Consider the following 21508-nt stretch of genomic DNA (forward strand, 5'->3'; position numbering starts at 1 on the left):
GTCTTGTTGAAGTAGAAGTGCTTGTCGGTGATGATCCTCTTGAGGCCCAGGAAGTCCTGCACGCGGCCCAGCTCGCCGGCCGGGTCGCTGATGAGCCGCTCGCCGCTCACGAAGAGCATCTGGCCGATGGGGAAGTGGCGCAGCCAGTGCTCCAGGTGCTTGGCGTAGATGCCGATCTGGATGGCGCTCCACGACGTGTCGATGAGGCCCGCCGTGCGGTTTTTGAACGTCAGGCTCTCGAAGGTGGGGATGTCGGGCCGCTTGGACAGCGTCTGCGTGTAGTCCGAGATGGCCCGGGTCACCGGGTCCCGCACCACCACGATCAGCTTGGTGTCCTTGGACATGGCCGAGATGCGCGCGGGCGCCTCGCGCGTCACAAAGTAGCTGGGCGTCTTCTCCATGGTGATCTGCCCGTCCAGGGTCCGCGGCATCAGGTCCCTGGGGAAAGCAAAAGGTCACGTGAGAGCCTACAAAAGGAGCCACCTGCCCAGCTGTGCAGAGGGAGAGAGCTCATTCCGAGGAGGGACGCCTTCCTGTAGACTTGGGAGCTCTCACGTCCTAGGTGGAGAGGTTGGACAAATGCTGTCCCTCAAGGGAAACAAGAACACTATGGATTTCCTGGCTTTTGCTGATGCCTCAGTACCTTAGCTGAGTGGCACAGAATAAGACCTATGCAATTTATTATTATTTTACTATAATTAAACATCTTATTTATACATTATAATATAAATATTTCTATACAATGAAGTTATATATACAATGATATAATTATAATTATTACTTATGTTATTTACTTTATGTTACATATTATTATTTTGGTAAACTTTTTTAATGTTTATTTTTGAGAGAGACAGCATGAGCAGGGGAGGAGCGAAAGAGAGGAAGACACAGAATCCAAAGCAGGCTCCAGGCTCTGAGCTGTCAGCACAGAGCCCCACTTGGGGCTCAAACCCACAAACCATTAGATCATGACCTGAGTCTAAGTCGATGCTTGACCTACTGAGCCACCTAGGAGCCTCATTATTATTATTACTACTAACTCACAATGTTGTAAGAAAATAACCTTGATGAAATTCTTAGGCAAATTAGACAACTGTAATAAACAACAATCATACTACTATGAGATGTATCAAGGTACCCTGAACACTTTCTGTAGTTTTCTTATAAACAAAGCAATATATTTAACATAATGCCACTGCACAGAACATAGCATACTTCCCTTTAGAATTTCGGAATGTTCCTGTAGCAAACAAGACTTTTTATTAAATTCAGCTAATAATTTGAAAAGGTATCACTCCAACAGTCTACATATCTTGGTTCCTGTCTCCATTGGCTTCATTGTTGTATTATCCTGTTATATTTTCACCATGACAAAGTGAATTCTGGCTCTCTGTTCAGAATGTTCTGGATTCTTATCTGCTCATTTTTTCTGATGAATGTCACTATCAATTTGCCATGCTGGAAGGAAAATATGCCACCAGAGTCTTGATGAAGCAGATACTGCTACCCAGTTCAAGCATGTGGTCTGCCTGAGAAATGACGGGTTTAAGGGCCAATCAAAAGTAGAAGAGGGGTGCCTGGGTGGCTCAGTCAATTAAGCATCCGACTCTTGATTTCATCTAAAGTCATGATCTCAACATTAATGGGATCGAGCCCCATGTAGAGCTGACAGCAGAGCCTCTTCGGCTTCTCTCTCTTTCTCTCTCTCTCTTCCCCTCTCTCTGCACCTTCCCCACTCATTCTCTCTATAGCTCTCAAAATAAATACACAGGGGCGACTAGTGGCTCAGTCAGTTAAGCGTCTGACTTCAGCTTAGGTCATGATCTCACAGTTCGTGAGTTTGAGCCCCTCATCGGGCTCTGTTATGACAGCTTGGAGCCAGGAGCCTGCTTCGGATTCTGTGTGTGTCTCTCTACCCTTCCCCTACTTGCTCTCTTGTCTCTCAAAAATTAAAAAAAATTTTTTTAATTAAAAATAAATAATAAACAAACATTTTTTTAAAGTGTGAGCAGGAGAGATAAAACCTATTTATTCTTCCCATGAAAACGTACTCCTTTACCATCAAATCCCCCATCTGATATAAAAGCATGGTCTTTCTATTACAGGTGTTATAAGACATAGGTGTTGCACAAATCATTCCTAGAACAAAGGTATTTGGGGGATTTAGTTCAATGACTGAACTGAATTTGTCCTTTCATCCACTGTAGGCAGAATCGAACTTCTAAATGGTCTTACCCTGTTGGGGCCGAGTAGGCAAAAAATACCCTCAAACAAATTTGGCTTCCTGGGCCCCACATACGGCTTCTGTTCATCCTATGAGTTTCTCATTGCTTTCCAAAGAGGCATACACTTTTAGGCTTTGAATCAACTTGAGTCAGTCAGTGACCTTCCCTTACTTTATTTTCTGGCTCTTTGTCTGCTGTTGGGAGTGAACATAATCCTCTGCCAAAAGATTTGCTTATAAAAGGATGAGCATCTTACCCTTGAATAACTGATGAGGGGCCTTAAGGAATGTATATCTCCTCATAGAATTCTTCAGGTTTATCTTATGTTTAAAACCAGACTATTATTAAGGGATTCCTCTTTTTGCAATGACTTAATCCTGTTACTACTGTCCTGATAAGAATGACCTTTTCCAGAGCATGTCTTTACTTCAGGGACCTTGAACTATGTAACCATTAAAGAAATGATGTAACCCCCCATGGTATATAAGACCCTGGCCATCTAAGTAAAGTGTGGCTTTACCAACCACCATCCACGCTGTCTGTCTCATCTGTCTTGTCTGTCTTGTTCGTCTTGTCCTTCTTCTTTTCTAGAGATATTGCGCCAACACCAACCCCCTACTCGGGACCTTTCCACTGTGGTGAGTGGGCGGGTCCCCCGCATTACGCTGGATTCACATTTCTTCCTGGAACACAAAGCATTTCTGATCTATTTTTCTTTTAATATAGTCCTGGATTTGGTTCATCAGAATTTTCTTTTGGATTTTCATTCATATTCATTACGAGCTGTTCCAGTTGTTTTTCATCGATAGCTTAATCAATTGTTAGAATTTGAATTATTCCCCAAATAAGATGAGTTGAGCAATGTTTTGTATTTTTCGACAGCCTACAGAAGTTTAAGAAGAAAATAATTTTCTGTTCCTTAAATTTGGTGAGCATTACCTACAGAAGCCATCAAATACTGGCTCTTGGGGGTAAGGATAGGAAAGAAATCAGAATTTCCAAATACCTTTTCAGTTTCTTCTATTGGTTTTTGTGTTTTTGTTTTTGTAAATACTCTGTCTTGTGTCAATTTTGGTAATCAAGGTGTTTCTAAAAGTCATCCAGCCTTACACTTTAGTCTTGATTGTTATTTTAGTCTCCTGTAATTTTGTTTTCTGCCTTTCTTTCTGCTTTCTAGATTCATTTATCTTTTTTAATACATTTATTTGCATTTTATCTTTTTAATGATCCCTTTATTCTTGTTCCTTTTATCCTCTGTTGTTCTTCTGATTTATTTCACAGGATGTTTCATTTATTTTCAATCTCTCTTCTCAAGTAATAAAAACATTTTGAGACTATCATTTCCCCTTTACGTAGACATTTGGTAAAGTTTTACATTTTCACACACACTGTCATTTTAATAAATATTTAGTTAATTGTTTTATACTTTTTATTTCCTTTTTAATCCAGGTATTATCTGAGATTGCTTATTTTTAATTCTAAAGGTTGGTTTACTATATTTTTTCCCTAATTTGGTTGTGCGTTTCTATTTTGCCTCTGTAGTAAAATAATGCTCTTTGTTTTATGTGACTATGCCTTTGTTGATTTCCTATAATTTTGTCCCATCTACCCTATCTGCTAATGTTATATTAAGAAAAATTTCAAACACACCCCAAAGTAGAGAGGAAGGTAATGCAAATCTCATTTCCCTTACATCCAACTCCAAAAAAAAAAAAAACAAAAAAAAAAACTAGCAGGCAATTTCACGTCATTCATAATGCCCTCCATTTCTACTTCCTTCTCCACAAATGAATTACCTCAAAATCTGTCTCAGACATCCTATCAACGGGTTCATAAACATTTTGGTTCCCCAGCAGGTGTTGGCAAGGATGTGGAGAAAAGGGGACCTTCCATCACTATTGGCAGGCATGCAAACTAGTATAGCCACTGCCGAAAACAATATGGAGGCTCCTCAGAAAGTTAAAAATAGAACTACCCTATGACCCAGCAATTGCTTTACTGGGTATTTACTCAAAGAATATAAGAATACTAATTCAAGGGGATACCTGCAGCCCAATGTTTACAGCAACATTATCTACAATAGACAAAGTATGGAAATAACCTAAGCATCCATCGATTGGTGAATGGATAAAGATGTGTATTTATATACAATGGAATATTACTCAGCCATCAAAAAGAGTGAAACCTTGCCATTTGCAGTGACATGGACGGAACTGGAGAGTATTGTGCTGAGTAAAATTGTCTGTCAGAGAAAGACAGATACCATATGATTTTGTTCATGTGGAATGTGAGAACTAAAACAAATGAGAAAAATGAAAAGAGAGAAGCAAACCAAGACACAGACTCTTAACTAAAGAGAACAAACTGATGGTTACAAGAGGGGAGGTGGGGGAATGGGTTAAATGGGTGCTGGGGGTTTAGGAGGGCGTGTATGAGGAGCACCAGGTGATACATGGAATTGTTGAATCACTATGATGTGTACACCTGAAACTAATATTGTTACACTGCATATTAACTAACTGGAATTTAAATAAAACTTAAAAAAACCCAATTCTGCTTCTCACTAGCATTTTACTTGGCACAGATTCCTTAATATTTGCAGCAATAAGTCGTTGATCTTGGGTTAGTTTAGTGATGCCGGGATTCTCAGATTCGTGCAGTTTTTGATACTTTAGTCAGGTTATCTTTACAGATAGGATTAAGCAAAGACCAGAGTTCAGTGTTGCCCGAGGAAGACAGAGATTTCTGTCACTGCCTCTCGCAGCACTGGTGTCTCTGTGTGACATCAGTTCATAGACTCGTCTCTGTGACCCCCCCGCAGAGACCTGAGAAGCTGCCCTGGCCGATCCACTTTGGAAGCTTAGGTTACACTTTTCCAAGACGAGCCAAGAGACCATCCAGACATCGTTGGCATAAATCAGTGAAGGTAATCTGATCAACTGTGTGAAAAAGTCTGGGTAGCGAAAGCAAACACTAAAATCAGTGATGTGATAAGAAAGAGGATTGGTTGATTAAAAAAGAAAGTCTGCATTCTTGCCTCCTTTCCTAAAATCTCGGACTTTTCAGTTACTCGACCAGTAATATAGAGACAACACAGTTCGCCCAGAAACTACCGGTTGGTGATCTCGGTCTCCCCCCCTTCCCGTCTCTGGAGAACACACAGATTTCCCAGCAGCCTTTCAGCAGAGATTATGGCTAAAGATTATGCTGCACCAGAGGAAATCCAACTAATGTCTCTGAAAAAAGAAACCATATTTCAAATCTCAACAGAGAAGGGGAAAAAGCTATCCAAGATAGGCGTTTAGAAAAGGAAACAGTTAAAAATGGGGTTTCATAAGAAAAACCCATTCATTACTGTCATCTCCAGGAGGAAAACGTACTGGCTTAGCAGGCGGTGAGGATGGGGAGTCAGACTTACCTGAAGCTGCCTGCCAGCCACTTTCTCTAAAACCGAGGTAGTCCTTGTCTAAATCAATCTTTCACAAAGCTTATGCTGTAAAAGGCCTCACAAAAGGAGTCGTTAAAGAGGAATCTCTTTTTTAATTTCTTTATTCCTTTTCATACCGCAAGTTCAATTTTCACGTTCAAAACCGGGCTCATCTGTCAGCAAAACTGAAACGCATGTGTAATTTGGAATATGGGATTTCGAAGTGTGTAGAACTTGCAAATCATCCTTAATGAGTGAGGCGTACACCCTACACTGTGCCAGGATTTGGGCCCCGAACGGGCAGGGAAAAAGCCCATCTTGGTATTATGAAAGTTTTGGAGAAATACCAGACAGGCTAAAGGAGAAGAAAGGTGAGTGCAGTGAAATTTCCCTAAAAACAGAGCACGTTGGGGTGGGGAGTGAGAAATTCAATTGGTAGATAGGAGGGGTAGGTCCTCTGAGGCCTCAGTTCCCAGCTATGTACGATACCTCAACTTCACCTCTAAACAGTGACAAGGATTTAGAGACATTAGTAGCCGGTATGTAGATAGAGAAATGGGTAAAATGAGAATTTCGAAGGGCAACTGGGTGGCTTGGTCGGTTAAGCGTCCAACTTCAGCTCAGGTCATGATCTCATGGTTTGTGGGTTCAAGCCCCATGTCAGGCTCTGTGCTGACAGCTCAGAGCTTGGACCCTGCCTTGAATTCCGTGTCTCCCTCTCTCTCTGCCCCTTCCCCACTCCTGCTCTGTCTCAAAAATAAATAATAACAAAAGAAAAATTTAGAATTTCAAGGAAAAATTAGATAAGCTTGGTTTTTTTTTTTTTTCCCTCCTGAGGAGGCCAAGGGCAAGAAGGGATCTCATAAGCAAATGAAGGATCATTGCAAGTGGATAGTACCCACAGGGACACAAGAATCACAATGGCCAAAAAGTGAAAGCAACCCAAGTGTCCATCAGCAGACAAATGGATATACAAAACAGGCTCCATATATACAAGGAATAGGGTTCAACCTTACAAAGGAAGGGGATTCTGACACTTGCTCCCACATGGATGGCTCTTGAAGACACTGTGCTGAGAAATAAGCCAGTCCCAGAAGGATAAACATGGTGAGATTTCTAGAGCCATCGTGTCGTAGGAGCAGAAAGTCGAATGGTTGTTCCCAGAGGCTGGAGGGAGGGGAGCACGGGGGGAGAGTAGTCTAACTACACAGTATTAGCCTTGTGAGATGGAAGGAGCTCTGGAGAATGACTGCTCCGCAGTGTAAGTGCACTCAACATTACTGAGCTAAGCAGTAGAGACGTGCCCATTATGGCAAAGGACATACCAAGACTTGTTCTCAAGCAGGCGATGCCTGGTGTTTAGAATTTCCAGCTACCGGGAAAACTCCATCCAGTCCAGATCACAAGGGTCCAGATCAGAGACCGTGTGACACGCTGCTGGGACTTCCACACACCTGTCCATTAGAGGCCCTATATGTATGATGTTCTGACAATGATGGCACTGGTTTCAAAGCCACAAACTGGCAAAGCCACGTGATTTGGAAGGACTGGCCTGTTATGGTGGAGGAGAGGGGAGCCTGGTTTTTAAAGGGAATCGATTCCTTCCCATGCCATGCGGCACACCCACTCCCAGAAGGAAACTACTTGGTAATACTTCCATGTGACTCAGGAGGTTGTGCTACTCAGATGTCCTGGGACTTCATTTTAGATCTGACCAGTCTCACTGGGATCAATCTCTGTTGGCCTCCAGTATTATGTGAGCAGCTTTCTAGCCATCCTTGGTGCAGGAAATGGCCAAGTAGGAACCATAATACACCTGCTTAATAATCTGTTCTTTTTCACCTAAGCTCAAAGTCAATTGGGTATTTTGAGGTAGGAGGACTCAGGGGACCCAGAAGGCTCTCCTCCTTCTGCCACACTGCTGAACAGAGGGATCTGCTCCATGCCAGGGCCCCAGTGAGGTCCTAGAGACAAGGCCACCCACCAATTGAGCGCTGTGTGTGCCACCATCACCTGCATGGCCAAAGGTACCACCAAGAGGTAGCCCTTGATGGCACTCAACAACACACGTTCATTGTGCGTGTAACACACTCAAGCATATCATGTGCTTCATCCTTTGTATTCATTTGGGTCATTTCCTCCGAATTCATACTGTCTTCCTGCTCCTCCCCCCTCTCCCCCCCCCGTTGCAACTGCTACCGGCCTTCTCCGGAGGTACTTCTTCCTTAAAAAGTGACCCTCCCTCATTGCATTTTCAGTTGGTCAACCAGTTATTCACATGGAAAAATAAATCTTGTTCTCTCCCCATAGAGAAAACTCAATTCCAGATGGCTGGTACACATAAATATGAATGACAAAATAATAAAAACTTTTGGAAGGAAAGCCAGGAGAGCATCTTAATAATTGAGTTGGGGGGGGCAAATATTTCTTAAGTGTCTTAAAAGAATAACCACAGAGAAAAGAATGATGGACTGGACCATATTAAAAATGGGAACTCCTGTTCATCAAATGGTACCATTAAGAGAGTAAAAAGATAAGTGTTAGAAGGACAGAAGGCATTTAAAAGTCATTGGTATGAATGACTCCAAATTGTGAATGAATCCCCCCAAACACAATGTTATTAACAAACACAAGCTAGACACAAAATCCTATGTATTGAATGATTTCTCTTCTAACAAGTTCAAAAACAGGCAAAATCCACATACAGTGTTAGACATCAGGACAGTGGTGACCCTTGGGAGAATGTGTGATTAGAAGGGGGCACAAGGTGCCTCTGGAGATGTGGAAGTTATCTTGTTCCATCATGCAGGATTTGTGTCCTTTTCTGAATTTGGTTACACTGTGGCAAAAAGTTTACAACACTTAGAAAAAACAAATGGACTGATTCGCCCTAATTATCCATGAAAAACACGCCTTTCAAAACAGTGCATTTGTAGGGGCACCTGGGTGGCTCAGTCAGTTGAGTGTCCGTCTTCGGCTCAGGTCATGATCTCACAGTTCGTGGGTTTGAGCCCTGTGTCAGGCTCTGTGCTGACAGCTCAGAGCCTGGAGCCTGCCTGGGATTCTGTGTCTCCTCTCTCTGCCCCTCCCCTGATCATGCTCTCTCTCTCTGTTTCTCAATAATAAATAAATGTTTAAAAAAAAAGAACAGTGCATTTGCTAAAGCAACTACATCTCCAACTTGTGGCAAGTCCGATCATAAAGGAAAAGGAGCTGAGCTCCCATATACGGGAATCAGTGGTCCTCTCCCCCCTCACCCAGATAAGTGATCAGAAGAGCCACCTAACCTCTGACCCACACCCGGGCCACTGATTCTCATGGTGGTGTAAGCACAGTGGTGTTTACGGCATCAAGCGTCAGAGTGGACGTGCCTCTAGAGTGCCGACAGGAGTACAGAGATAATAAAGAATGCATTATGTTTGCAAAACACTTTAGCAATTGCTTCCTCATTTAATCTTCACACCGCTCCAGGAGAGAGAAGATAGGGAGCAGGCAGAGATTCAGAGAGGCTAAGGGGCATGCACAAGTTCCCACAGTCAGTATACGGAAGGGGACGCACCGGCGCCCCAATGCCTAGTACAAGGTCATTTCCATTGCACGGGGTGAGAGGAAGTCAGCAGACAGAAGAAATAGGATGAAAATACACTTATGACTGCTTGGATGGGCAAATCTGACAGACGGAGAGCATGAGGATGTGAGAAAGCTGTCCAGGGGGATTGGCTTGAAAAGCCTAGGAGACCCGAATTCGGAACTGAATACAGATGAAGGAACGTGTCCATCTGCATGAACGGTATGGAGAAAAGCAGGTGGTTAGTTGGGTTGGGACACTCTTCCAACACGACCTGAGCTTAAGGGGCTAAAGACCGGGATTGGGGATGTGAGGGAGGCTGATGCGGGAAAGGAAGAGGTCTTTTGAGGAGGCTGGAAATTCTGCCTAAGAATTCTAATGAGGACAAGATATTATTGATTTTATTATAAAATATGGCATGGATAGATCATCTACCTCCATGAAGACAACGTGGTCTTATAGGAAACTCAACACTGGGAATGGGAAAACGGATCCGTCTCACTTTACTGTTCCTAAAATGTGCGATCCTGAGTGACTCCCTTCAGTTCTCTGGGCCTTTGGCTCAGGTCATGATCTCACAGCTCAGGACTTTGAGCCCTGCATGGGGCTCTGTGCTGACAGCTTGGAGCCTGGACACTGCTTTTGGATTGTGTCTCCCTCTCTCTCTGCCCCTCCCCCGCTCATGCTCTGTCTCTCTCAAAAAATAAACATTAAAAAAAGAAAAAAAAATTGCACATCTAGATTCGGTCAGTGTGGGAGCCGGTTGAAAAACATAAGTCTTCCTCTCCCACAGAAGCCAACTCAAACAACAACTAAAGGGAGTTTTCTTTTCGTCCTTACAAGTCACGTTTGGAGCAGGGTCTGACATCCCAGCAGCAGGAAAAGAAATACTGGTGCGTTTGGACCTCAGCCCGAGGGATGGTGGACTGACAGCGCTGGGAGCTCACGGGAGCTTTCCTGCTCCAGGCTCACTCCATCGGGGACCCCTGGGAACCACCGTCATGCCAAGGCCATGCAAAGAGCATGTTTCTCCTAGAATTTTCTGCACCCAGATTCTTCCAAAAACAGACAATACTGTACAGAGTAAGAAAATGCGTGGTGAGCGTGAAAGCAAGGGCCAGATTTATGGACTCCTCAAGGTGAATTACCTGTGTGTTATAACTCAGGGACTTTTCCTAGCAGCCTGCCTGTCCTCCCCTTGTGGAAGAAAGCCTTCAAAAACCGTGTTCTATCTCTTGACTGTTTGCAAGATTCCAGGCAGATTGATCCGCACGGTGTGATGGATAGGGAAGGAGAGCCACGCATGAACATATGTTTTGACAGAATATCAAAGTTGGCCAATAACGTCAACCTCAAGAGTCCTGCCTGTGGGGAGAAGCACTGGGTGTTATATGGAAACCAATTTGACAATAAACTATTAAAAAAAATTAAAAAATAATAAAGAATAAATAAAAAGCAACCAACATACAGGGGCACCTGGGTGGCCCATCGGTTAAAGCATCTGACTTTGGCTCAGGTTTGTGCGTCTGAGCCCTGAACTGGATTCTGGGCTCTCAGCAGGGAGCCTTCTTGGGATTCTCTGTCCCCCTCGCTCTGCCCCTGCCCCACTCATGCTTGCTCTCTCTCTCCCTAAAAAAACATTAAAAAATAAATAAAAAACAACCCATCAAACAAAACCCACATTATGTTCCTTGACACTCTAGGGAAAGAGAAAAAAGTCAATGATTCTTGGTTCATAATTTTGGAAGGGGCTTCATGAAAAGGCAGAAAATACATTTGTATCTAGGTCAGAGGGGAGAATAATCCTGAAAGGGAAGGAGCAGGAATCCTCTTAGATCATAAATTCAAACCGTGTAGGACCATGGTTTTCCCAATCAAGGCCACAAATTATCTCATTCATCGACTCAAAGGAAATACAGAAATAAACCTATGTTTTACAAGGCTCATTGCCTCACCCCCTGATTTTCTCCTTCCAAGTTTACCTCACTGGGGAATTTGGGCAAGTGTACGATTTTAAATAGAATTTTTAACTCTGCATCCATGGTCCCTAAATTCTGTCCTTAAAAGGTGTCTGTCTCTTGGGAACTGATGTGCTTCTCCCAATGTTGTATGAAGATATTGAAGAACATCCAAGGGCACCTGGGTGGCTCTGTCACTTGACCATCCAATCTTGATTTTGGCTCAGGTCATGATCCCAGGGTCACGAGATCGAGCCCCGAGTCTGGCTCTGTGCAAAGCATGGAGCCTGCTTGGGATATTCTCTCTCTCTCTCTCTCTCTCTCTCTCTCTCTCTTCTCCCCCCCTTTCCTTCTCCACTGCTCACTCTCTCTCTTTCAAAAAGAAAAAGTTATCAAAGAATATCCAGGAAAAAGAAACCTCATTAAAAAGTAAAGTTTACATGCAACCTAATAATAATGTTGGAATCTAACTGATCAGAACCTAAGAAATCACTGGAGGAAGCCAGGAGCGTCTCTCTCCATGTGGGGCTGTCTCTGGACTTGAGACATTCTAGATGCGCCAGTGATTCTTTCGTCCTGGTCTGTGTGCAAAACTCAACATAGTGCCACCCCGAGAGCAAATACTGCCTCAAATTTATGCTCCTGGTGCCTCACCCTAGTTCTAACCCTTGTCCAGACCCACGCTTTGAAATATACGTGCAAAATTTTTGGTGTCTGAGAATAAAGAAAAAATTTAAGAAAAACAAAATAACCCTGTAATTAGCTACTTAACAAAAGAAGGGTGTGGGGTGGGAGGTTTGAAATTAGGCTTCATGTTTTTATAATAGTTTATTGTCAAATTGGTTTCCATATAACACCCAGTGCTTCTCCCCACAGGTGCCTCCCACCATGACCATCACCCCCTTCTCCCCTCCCCCTTCAGCCCTCGCTTCGTTTTCAGTATTCAGTAGTCTCTCATGATTTGCATCCCTCTCTCCCCCCAACTCTCTTTCCCCCTTCCCCTCCCTATGGCCCTCTGTTAGGTTTCTCCTGTTAGACCTATGAGTGCAAACATATGGTATCTATCCTTCTCTGCCTGACTTATTTCGCTTAGCATGACGCCCTCGAGGTCCATCCACTTTCCTACAAATGGCCAGATTTCATTCTTTCTCATTGCCATGTAGTACTCTAGAAATTAGGCTTCAGAAATCAGTGCCCAAAGGTTATTAAAGATTAAAAAGAGGAGACCCTGAGTGGCTCAGCTGGCTAAAGTGTCTGACTCTTGACTTGGACTCAGGTCATGATCTCACAGTTTGTGGGTTTGAGCCCCACAGTGGGCTCTGGGCTGAGAGTCGGACCAGGATTCTGTCTCCCTCTCTTTCTGCCCCTTCCCTGCCTGTGTATGCTCTCTTTCTCTCTCAAAATAAATAAAAAATAATCTTAAGAAGACAAAGATTTGTTTAAAAAGAGAAAGACCTTTATGTTGAAGCTGAGTTGTATTTCATTTAAAGTCATATCAAACTAACATTTTCACACATGCAATTATTCAAAAACCTGCGCATCGAAGTAACATATTTGTTTCAGTTGAACAGAGGGATTAAACGCTCAAGGATCAAGTTGAGAATAAGAACATGAGGGGACATCTAAAATCAGTTAGAAGAAGGGTGTCTGGGTGGCTCAGTTTAAGTGTCCGACTTCGGCTCAGGTCATGATCTGAAGGTTCATGGGTTCAAACCGGACATCGGGCTCTATGCTGACAGCTTGGAGCCAGAAGCTTGATTTGGATTCTGTCTGTCTGTCTGTCTGTCTCTCTGCCCCTCCCTGTTCGTGCTCTATCACTCTCTCTAACATAAAATAAAATAAAATAAAATAAAATAAAATAAAATAAAATAAGATAAAATAAAATAAAAATAAAATAAAATAAAGTAAGATAAGTTAGAATAGAAATAAGTCTTAAAGAATGACTCTACATTTAGTTACAATAAAGGACTATAAAGAGCAGAGGTAGCGTATAGTTAAATTAGTGAGGATCTCAAGCTTCTAATTTACAGACCCTTAGAAGCTTGTGTGTGTGTGTGTGTGTGTGTGTGTGTGTGTGTGTGTGTGTGAGAGAGAGAGAGAGAGAGAGAGAGAGAGAAGGCAGCGACAGAGGGAAAGAGGGAGAGAAAGAGGGAGGTGGGAAGAGAAGGAGACTGCTTACCGGGAGACAAAGAACAGATGAAGAAAGAGGGAACAAAAAAGGCAAGAACGTTCTAGAAAAGGCTAGTGGGAGAACTGCTCTGCTAGGCGGCCGCACCACTGAGCGTTAAAACAGCAAACCCGCCTGATCCCGCCCCATCATTTCAGGCACAAAAAGGCCTGAGAAGTCAGGCAGCCGGAGGGACACACAGCTTGGCTTAGACTCCGGTCCACTGAGCGCCTCTGGTTCCCTCTCTTTCTGTAACAGGGCGTTCTTCTCAATTCTAGGAATACCCTATGCACAGGGCTCGACCACCTTTACGCTCCAAGCCCCTGGAAAATAAAATCCCCCCCCTCCGGGGAGGGTACATTCTCTTACAGCGCTTCTGAGGCAGGAAAGTGACATTGAACGTGAGCCCTGATGACAAGAAGTGGTTTTTCTTGGTCCTCTCTGGTACTTTAACCGGTGTTAGAAGATCTACAATCTAGAAGGGGGTCGGGGGGTGCTAATTGAAGTGGGCAGGCGGGGGCCAAGGGTGGCCGCCCCCACAAAGCCCCATCAAGGCTCATCTTGGCCTTGACAGGAGTTTTATAAATGATCCGGTGCGAGCTGTGCTGTCAGCTGTGTGCCACTGGGGACGGCTGCTTCGGAGCTGAGCTCCCTCCTAGTCTGGAATTATCAGCTCTTTGCATATGTGCTGCGGGAGATAAGGGAAGAAACGTGCTTTCCTTGCCTGCAAATGGACAATCTAAGGACAGCGGGGAAGGTAAGAGAGCCGTGCAGAGAGGGCGGAGGGCAAGACGCAGAGAAAGCAGAAGGAAGGTCCTTTGTTACATTTTTGCAATGTTTGCTTCTTTCAGTGGCTTTGATTTTTTTTCCCCTTATTTGTTAAGATCGGGACACAGAGTAGGTGTTAAGTCAATGTGTCTTTTAAGCTTCAAAGAGGAAAAACGAAGCTGCAGCTTTGCATGGGCTGGGGCGGTCGGACCGCCTGGGCGTTCTTGCTAAAACTGCCAGCAGGTGACCCCGCCACCAGCTTCCCTAGTTTTGAACAGTAGAAAAGGATGCACAGTCTGTCCCACGCACAGAACTTCCAAAAGAATGTCACCTGTATGCTACAAAGGAAACCTCCAACATCATGACATCATCATGAAATGAGGCATGCAGACAAAATAAATGTCAGGACAGCAATCAACCAGTGCCCATTAGACACAGTCGGTGGCGCGGCCCCACAGGCCACGCTGAAGGGGAAAGCCACCGCTCCACCAGGGACCCTGGAGAACGGTGTCAGGGGTGCCCTTCCACAAAACACAGCCCTCCTCAGAGACCCCCCTCCCATTTATAAAGTCCTGATTGCACATATACCAATTTATTAGCCTATTTACACAACCTATTACCTTAACCATCCACGCTCACGACTAACGCCACCAGGTCCCAGAGGAAGCTTCTCTAAAATTCTTCCCCTGGGTCTTCAAAGCAAATGTCTGAATGCTGACAACCGACCTTGGTTTGGGCGGCTGCTGACGCTGACATGAGGTGGCACGGATGTGGCTCAGGGAAGGTGAGGGGGAGGGAAGCAGTTGGCAGAGAGAAAACACAAGTTGCTGATCATCTACCGCTGATCAGAGAGATCGGAACACCTTCTAGATATGAAAGTAGCATTTGCTAGTGTTGCTGAATGTTTCTTTCTTTGCTTTGCCTCTTCTCCTAACTCAAGGCTACTCACAAAACAGCCTTGTGCTCGAAACAGGACATTTTGTATCATGAAAAAAACCTTGTAAGTATCATGAAAAAAACCTTGTAAATATGTGGGTCCGGGTGAAGCAGGTGAAACAGGATACTGAAGTCTTTACCTGGGCAGCCAGCAAGATACTGAAAAGCCAGACTTCAGAACAGTTCTAATTTTATAAAAATGTCCCATACTATTTAATCACCATTTTTAAAAATTAAACATTAAGGAAGACACTTTTTGGGATGAGCAGTGCGTGTTATACCTAGGGGCTGAACCACTGGATTCCACTCCTGAAATCATTATTGCGCTATATGGTAACTAACTCGGATGTAATTAAAAAGAAAATCGGGGCACCTGGGGGGCTCAGTTGGTTAAACGTACGACTCTTGGTTTCAACGCAGGTCATGATCTCTCTGTTTCATGAGTTCAAGTCCCACATTGGGCTCTGCACGGACAGCACGGGACCCGGTAGGGATTCTCTCTCTTTTCCTTTCTCTCTGCCCCTTCCCTGCTCATGCTCTTTCAAAAATAAATAAACTTAAAAATTTTAATTAAAAGAGCAGTTTTAGGATTTTTTATTTCAAATGTTGATAGGTACTGGTATTCATTTTTACTGGTGTTTTATCTTTGGATTTTGTTAGCTTAGAATCCTCTAGAAGAAAAGTCACTTATGAAAATGAAGACAAATCATTTAAACTTTTACCCTCTTATTTCCGGTTTCAATCAAAAGATCTCAGAATATATACATTTGCTCATTCAAAATTTCTTACACAAAAGGTTGCCAAACTATGTGCCATTGGTCAAATCTGGCTATTTTTACAGTAAAGTCTTATGGAAACAGAGTCATGTCCATTTTTTTTTAGTACACTGTCTTTGGCTGCTTTTGACCATTGACAGCACAGCTGGGAGCAGTTGTGACAGAGACCATATGCCCATCAAGTCTAAAATACCATCTTATGGGGCACTTCGGTGGCTCAGTCCATTTAGTGTTTGATGTCAGCTCAGGTCATGATCTCACGGTTCATGAGTTCGAGCCCTGCGTGGGGCTCTGTGCTGACAGCTCAGAGCCTGGAGCCTGCTTTGGATTTGTGTGTGTGTGTGTGTGTGTGTGTGTGTGAGCCCCTCCCCTGCTCATTCTCTGTCTCTCTCTCAAAAATAAATACATTTAAAAAATAAAAAATAAAATAAAATACGACCTTGGCCTTTAAACAAATGTCTGCCAATCTCTGCTTTGGGGATTAATTAATCATTGATCCTGACTGTAACAAAATTAGCATTTGCCTGAAATTCAGCATACTTACTGCGTAAGTACAGACCACCTCACGATCTGTGATGTCCTAATTTTACGACTCATCTAAGCACTGCTGACCTATCCACAGAACAGCCCAGCTGACCAATGTAACGACATCTAGTCCTCTGGCATGTGGCCAAAATGTTCAGACACATTAAAAAAAAACACAATAGATTTCAACATACTTTACTGTTCTGTTGTTAGGAAGGAATATCCCTCAATACAGGAGAATAGAATGCATTTCCTTAAACAGTTTAGGAGCTGGATTCAGGACTCTAACTGCTCAGATCTATGGGAGTCGGGGCCTCCTCTGCTCGCGTTCAGGGACCTGACAGTGTCGGAGGTCGGGGCTGAGGGAAGTCGCGGGGCTTAGGAACATCATCCTAAAAAAGAAGCAGGAACACAGAGCAGGTTCTGGTTCCAATCAAGCCCCAGGGCCCTCAGGGGTTGGACTTTGCAAAGGAAGCAGTTCACGTGGTGTTTCTACCACCACAGAGATGTCACACACTTGCTCTCCCTACGTGTGAGGGACAACACAGGGGAGGAAGAAATCACAGGATCTGGGGGAAGGCATCCAGAAAACAGCCGCATTCCAAGTGTATTTTGTTTTCATGGTTTTATGTTTTATTTATTTATTCTGAGAGAGAGAGAGCACGAGCAGAGGAGGGGCACGGAGAGGGAGAGAGAAAGAATCCCAAGCAGGTCTCCCACTGCGGGGCTTGAACTCACGAATTACGAGATCAAAGCTTGGATGCTTAACCGACTGAGCCACCCAGCCACCCCCTAAATGTATTTTTTAATTAAATTCATAGATGTCATCGATATTATATTTATCTACATTTTTTTAATTATGAAAACATCATCTGCTCATTTTATGTTGTGTTGTTGTAGATTCTTAGGTTTAAGATGTTCACGGGGTTTGAACCTAATTACTGGGCTGTTGTGGCAGGACTGACATGATCAAGTGATCCACTTAATTGCACTCAAAATAGACATACTATTTGGTGACTGAATCAGAGAGAAAAGTGAGCTGAGCAAATATTCTTTTTACTTGTAATTTTTTAAATGTTTTATTTATTTTTGAGAGAAAGAGAGACAGTGTGAGCAAGGGAGGGTCAGAGAGAGAGGGAGACACAGAATCTGAAGCAGGCTCCAGGCTCTGAGCTGTCAGCACAGAGCCTGATGGAGGGCTTGAACCCACGAACCTTGAGATCATGACCTGAGCTGAAGCTGGACGCTCAACCAACTGAGCCACCCAGGCGCCCCGAGCAAATACTCTTACTGAATAAAGATGGTGATTTTATATTACCTTTCCTGTCCTCTGTTCCTAAATCTTTTTTTTAATTAAAAAAATGTTTGTTAATTTATTTTGAGAGAGTGAGAAGGAGTGAGCAGGGGAGGGGCAGAGAGAGGAAGAGAGAGAATCCCAAGTATGTTCTATGAGAACTATGAGATCATGACCTGAGCCAAAACTAAGAGTTGGATGTTTAACTGACTGAGCCACCCAGGCACCCCTGCTCTGAAATCTTTGCTAATTATAAAATAGCAAGTTGGTAGTGGGAAGATAGAGCCATACAATAGTAATTATCAAAGTCTGAAATTTAACAAATAAGAAACAAAGATGATGGAAGGGGCAAGTTGTCTTTTCTCTCTCCACTAGATTTCAGTGGACAGACAGACACGAAGTATCAACAGAACATTTGCAGATTAGACTCTTACAGATTTTTTAAAACTGTAGTGATTTCCAGCTCCGAATATTCCCAGGAATGTTCTATAGAGTTCTGGGGCCAAAACACCTTTCCATGAGTAGAGAGGACTCTTTCATGGAATTTTGGAATATGTTCGAGGGTTTTGTTTTCTTTGGTCTCTTCTGCCCACTTCCAACCAACAGAGCTGTGTCAGACCTCAGGGCGTAGAATTCTGGCAACAGTGAGGAAAATCTAGAACCCCTAATCATAGAACCTCGGGGAAGGGACCAGAGGGAAACACTGGGTTGGAGCGGGAAGGATCACAACAGGCAAGAGCTTGAGGAAGGATGCTTTACATTTAAAGTCAGGGGTATATTTTTAATATAAAAAATGATAAAAAGAAGTTGCACACCTCAAAAAGGTCACCATAGAAATATTAGAAAAATCAGAGAAGCCTAAAATCCTAAAAATGAGAAGCATTCACCACCCATCACTCAGATGCTGCATTTAAAAATATATCCATCTACACTATGAAGTTCTTCCTGAATTATTTATAAAAAGTAATTTTGTGTATACACCATTCTACACCGTTCTTTAAAAGCACAAGGGATAAACAGAAAGCATCATTCCTGATACTAAATACTCAACAACTTCATTTTAAATGACTGTGCAGTAAGTATCCCTTTATATGAATCGCCATGAAGGGTTTATTGAATCCTTTATTGTTGGACAATTAGGTTGCTTCCAAAGTTAAATATTCTAATGTTTAATTATTTTCTTGACCTGGAAAAGAAGGCATCTACATTTTATTTGTTATTAACTTTTATTTTTATTTTTACTTTTGAGAGAGAGAAAGAGAGAGAGCAGGAGAGAGGGGCAGAAGGGAAGAGTCTTCAAGCAGACTCCACACTCAGCTTGGAATCCAACACAGGGCTCAATACTACAACCCTGAGATCATGACCTGAGCCAAAATCAAGAGTTGATGCTTAACCCACTGAAGCACCCAGGCGCCATGGCCTATACAAAATTTTTAATTTTTTTTTAACTTTTATTTATTTTTAAGAGGGAGAGAGATTGAGCACAAACAGGGTAGGGACAGATAGGGAAAAAGACACAGAGCCCAAAGCAGGCTCCAGGCTCCGAGCTGTGAGCACAGAGCCCAACGCGGGGCTCAAACCCACAAGCCGTGAGATCATGACCTGAGCCGAAGTCGAATGCTCTCCTGACCTAGCCTCCCAGGTGCCCCACTAAAATTTTTGGACGTTTTAAAATCTTCCAGATCTTTTCTTTACAACCTTTGCTTTTCTTTTATGATGTTTTCTAAGTAGGGTTGTTCTTCTGCTAACATGAAATAGATATTCATCTCTGGTTTTAATTTTATTCTGAAATTCATTTTCTGGAACTGCTGAGATTGAATTCTAATTTTTTTTAAATGACAGATAACTGACTTTTCACCCAGTGCTAATATGCACCTATTCCATGTACTAAATCCTATGTAACTGCCATGTTGCACATTAAGTTCTGATATTCAGTGTTTATGCTGGCACTAGAAGGCCACTTTTAAAATTATCATCATTGTAAGATATGTCTTTAGTCTAAAATAAAAATTGCCCCTGTCTTCTATTCTTGAAGATGTTTTCTTCTTATTTATTAAATGGATGTTCTTCCAAAATGTGCATCAACTCCTCTTCCCTGCTTTACTTCCGTTGGCACTAAGAACATCATGAAATGCAAGGACTAATTTAGGAAGAAACGACAGCTTGCTATGTTGAGCCCATCAATCTAGAAAGATGAGATGGCTTTCATTTACACAGGTTTTCTTTTACATTCCTAATAAAACTTTTATTTTATTTTATATTTAACTTTATATAGCAAAACTGGCTCTTATGGGAGCACAGTTCTATGAAATTCAACAGGTATCTAGATTTGTGTAACCACAACCTCAAATCACAGTATAAAACAGATCTATCGGGGCACCTGGGTGGCTCAGTCCGTTGAGCGTCTGACTGGCTCAAGTCATGATCTTGCGATCCGTAGGTTCAAGCCCTGTGCCAGGCTCTGTGCTGACAGCTCAGAGCCTGGAGCCTGCTTCGGATTCTATGTCTCCCCCTCTCCCTTCCCCTCCCATGATCATGCTCTGTCTCTCTCTCTCTCTCTCTCTCTCTCTCTCTGTCTCTTGATCGCAAATAAACATTAAAAATTTTTAAATAAAATAAATAAAAGAGATCTATCAATCCAATATGGTGCCCTCACTTGGTAGTTCTTACCCTCCCTTCATCCCTAACTCTGGGCAAATGTTGATCTGCTTTCTGTCACTGTAGTTTTGACTTTCTGAGAATATCATATAAACGGAATTATGTCATAGAGCCTTTTGAGCCTGGCCTCTTTCACTCGGCACAATGCCTCTGAGATCCGCGCATCAGGAGCCCATTCTTTTTCTCTGCTGAGTAGTATTCCACTGCATGGACATGCCACTGCTTTTTTCTTTTTCACTCACATGTTGAGAACAGTCGTGGCAGTTACAGTTTTCAGCAATCACGAACAGAACTGCTATAAACATTTGGTGTAGGCTTTTGTGTGCGTGTAATTTTTTTTCCTCAGATAACTAGCAAGGAGTTGGATTTCTGGGTCATTTGATAAATTAGATATTTAACTTCACAAGAAATTTCCACATTATTATTTTTTATTTGAGAGAGAGTAAGCAAGAGAGAGGAGCATAGAGAAAGAGAGAGAGAGAACACTAAGCAGCCTACATGCTAAGTGTGGAGCCTGACACGGGGCTCGATCCCACAACCCTGGGATCATGACCTGAGCCAGAATCAGGAGACAGATGCTAAACCTACTGAGCCACCCAGGCGCCCTGCCAAATTATTTTAAAGAGTGGCAATACTATTCACATTCCTGAAGCAATGTACGAGAATTCCAATTATTTCAACTCTGTCAGAAATACTAAGTTAAGGTTGTTTTTTTTTTGTTTGTTTTTGTTTTTGTTTTTTTTGCTGTGTGTGTGTGTGTGTCTGGTCTAACAGTTATGCAGTGGTATCTTACCATGGTTTTCATTTACATTTTCCTAATGGCTAATGATACTGAACATCTTGTCATTGGCTCAATTGCCTCTTTGTTGAAATGTTTGTTGAAGTTTTTTACCCACTTTTTTTTTATATTGGGTTGTTTATTTTTCTTTTTACTTCTGATTTTTGGAAGTTCTCTATATATTCTTGTTAAAAACTGTTTAAGCTGTACATTTATTTTTTAAGCAAACTCTATTGGCAACGTGGTGCTCCAACTCAGGACCCCAAGATCAAGGACCACAGGCTCTACCGACTATGCCAGCCAGGCATCCTGTAAAATTCTTTATGTATTCTAACCAGAAGTCCTTGTTTAGATATGGGATTTTGAAATGTTTTCCCAGTCTGTGGTTGGTCTTCTCAACTTTTTTTTTCATGACTGCTTGACTATTC

General features: G+C 42.8%; 1 protein-coding gene across 1 annotated transcript in view; it reads right to left on the reverse strand.

Moving 5' to 3' along the window:
* The window catches only part of HS3ST3A1 (heparan sulfate-glucosamine 3-sulfotransferase 3A1), a gene marked incomplete at its 5' end in the record, with an annotated part of 103395 nt that overhangs the window by 1810 nt on the left and 80077 nt on the right, over window positions 1-21508 (reverse strand). The window contains one exon of the mRNA XM_029928851.1: window positions 57-438. Coding sequence (XP_029784711.1) covers window positions 57-438 — 382 coding nt within the window. The remainder of the gene's footprint in view (window positions 1-56; window positions 439-21508) is intronic.

The sequence above is a fragment of the Suricata suricatta genome, chromosome 17, assembly GCF_006229205.1.
Source record: "Suricata suricatta isolate VVHF042 chromosome 17, meerkat_22Aug2017_6uvM2_HiC, whole genome shotgun sequence".
Taxonomy (NCBI): domain Eukaryota; kingdom Metazoa; phylum Chordata; class Mammalia; order Carnivora; family Herpestidae; genus Suricata; species Suricata suricatta.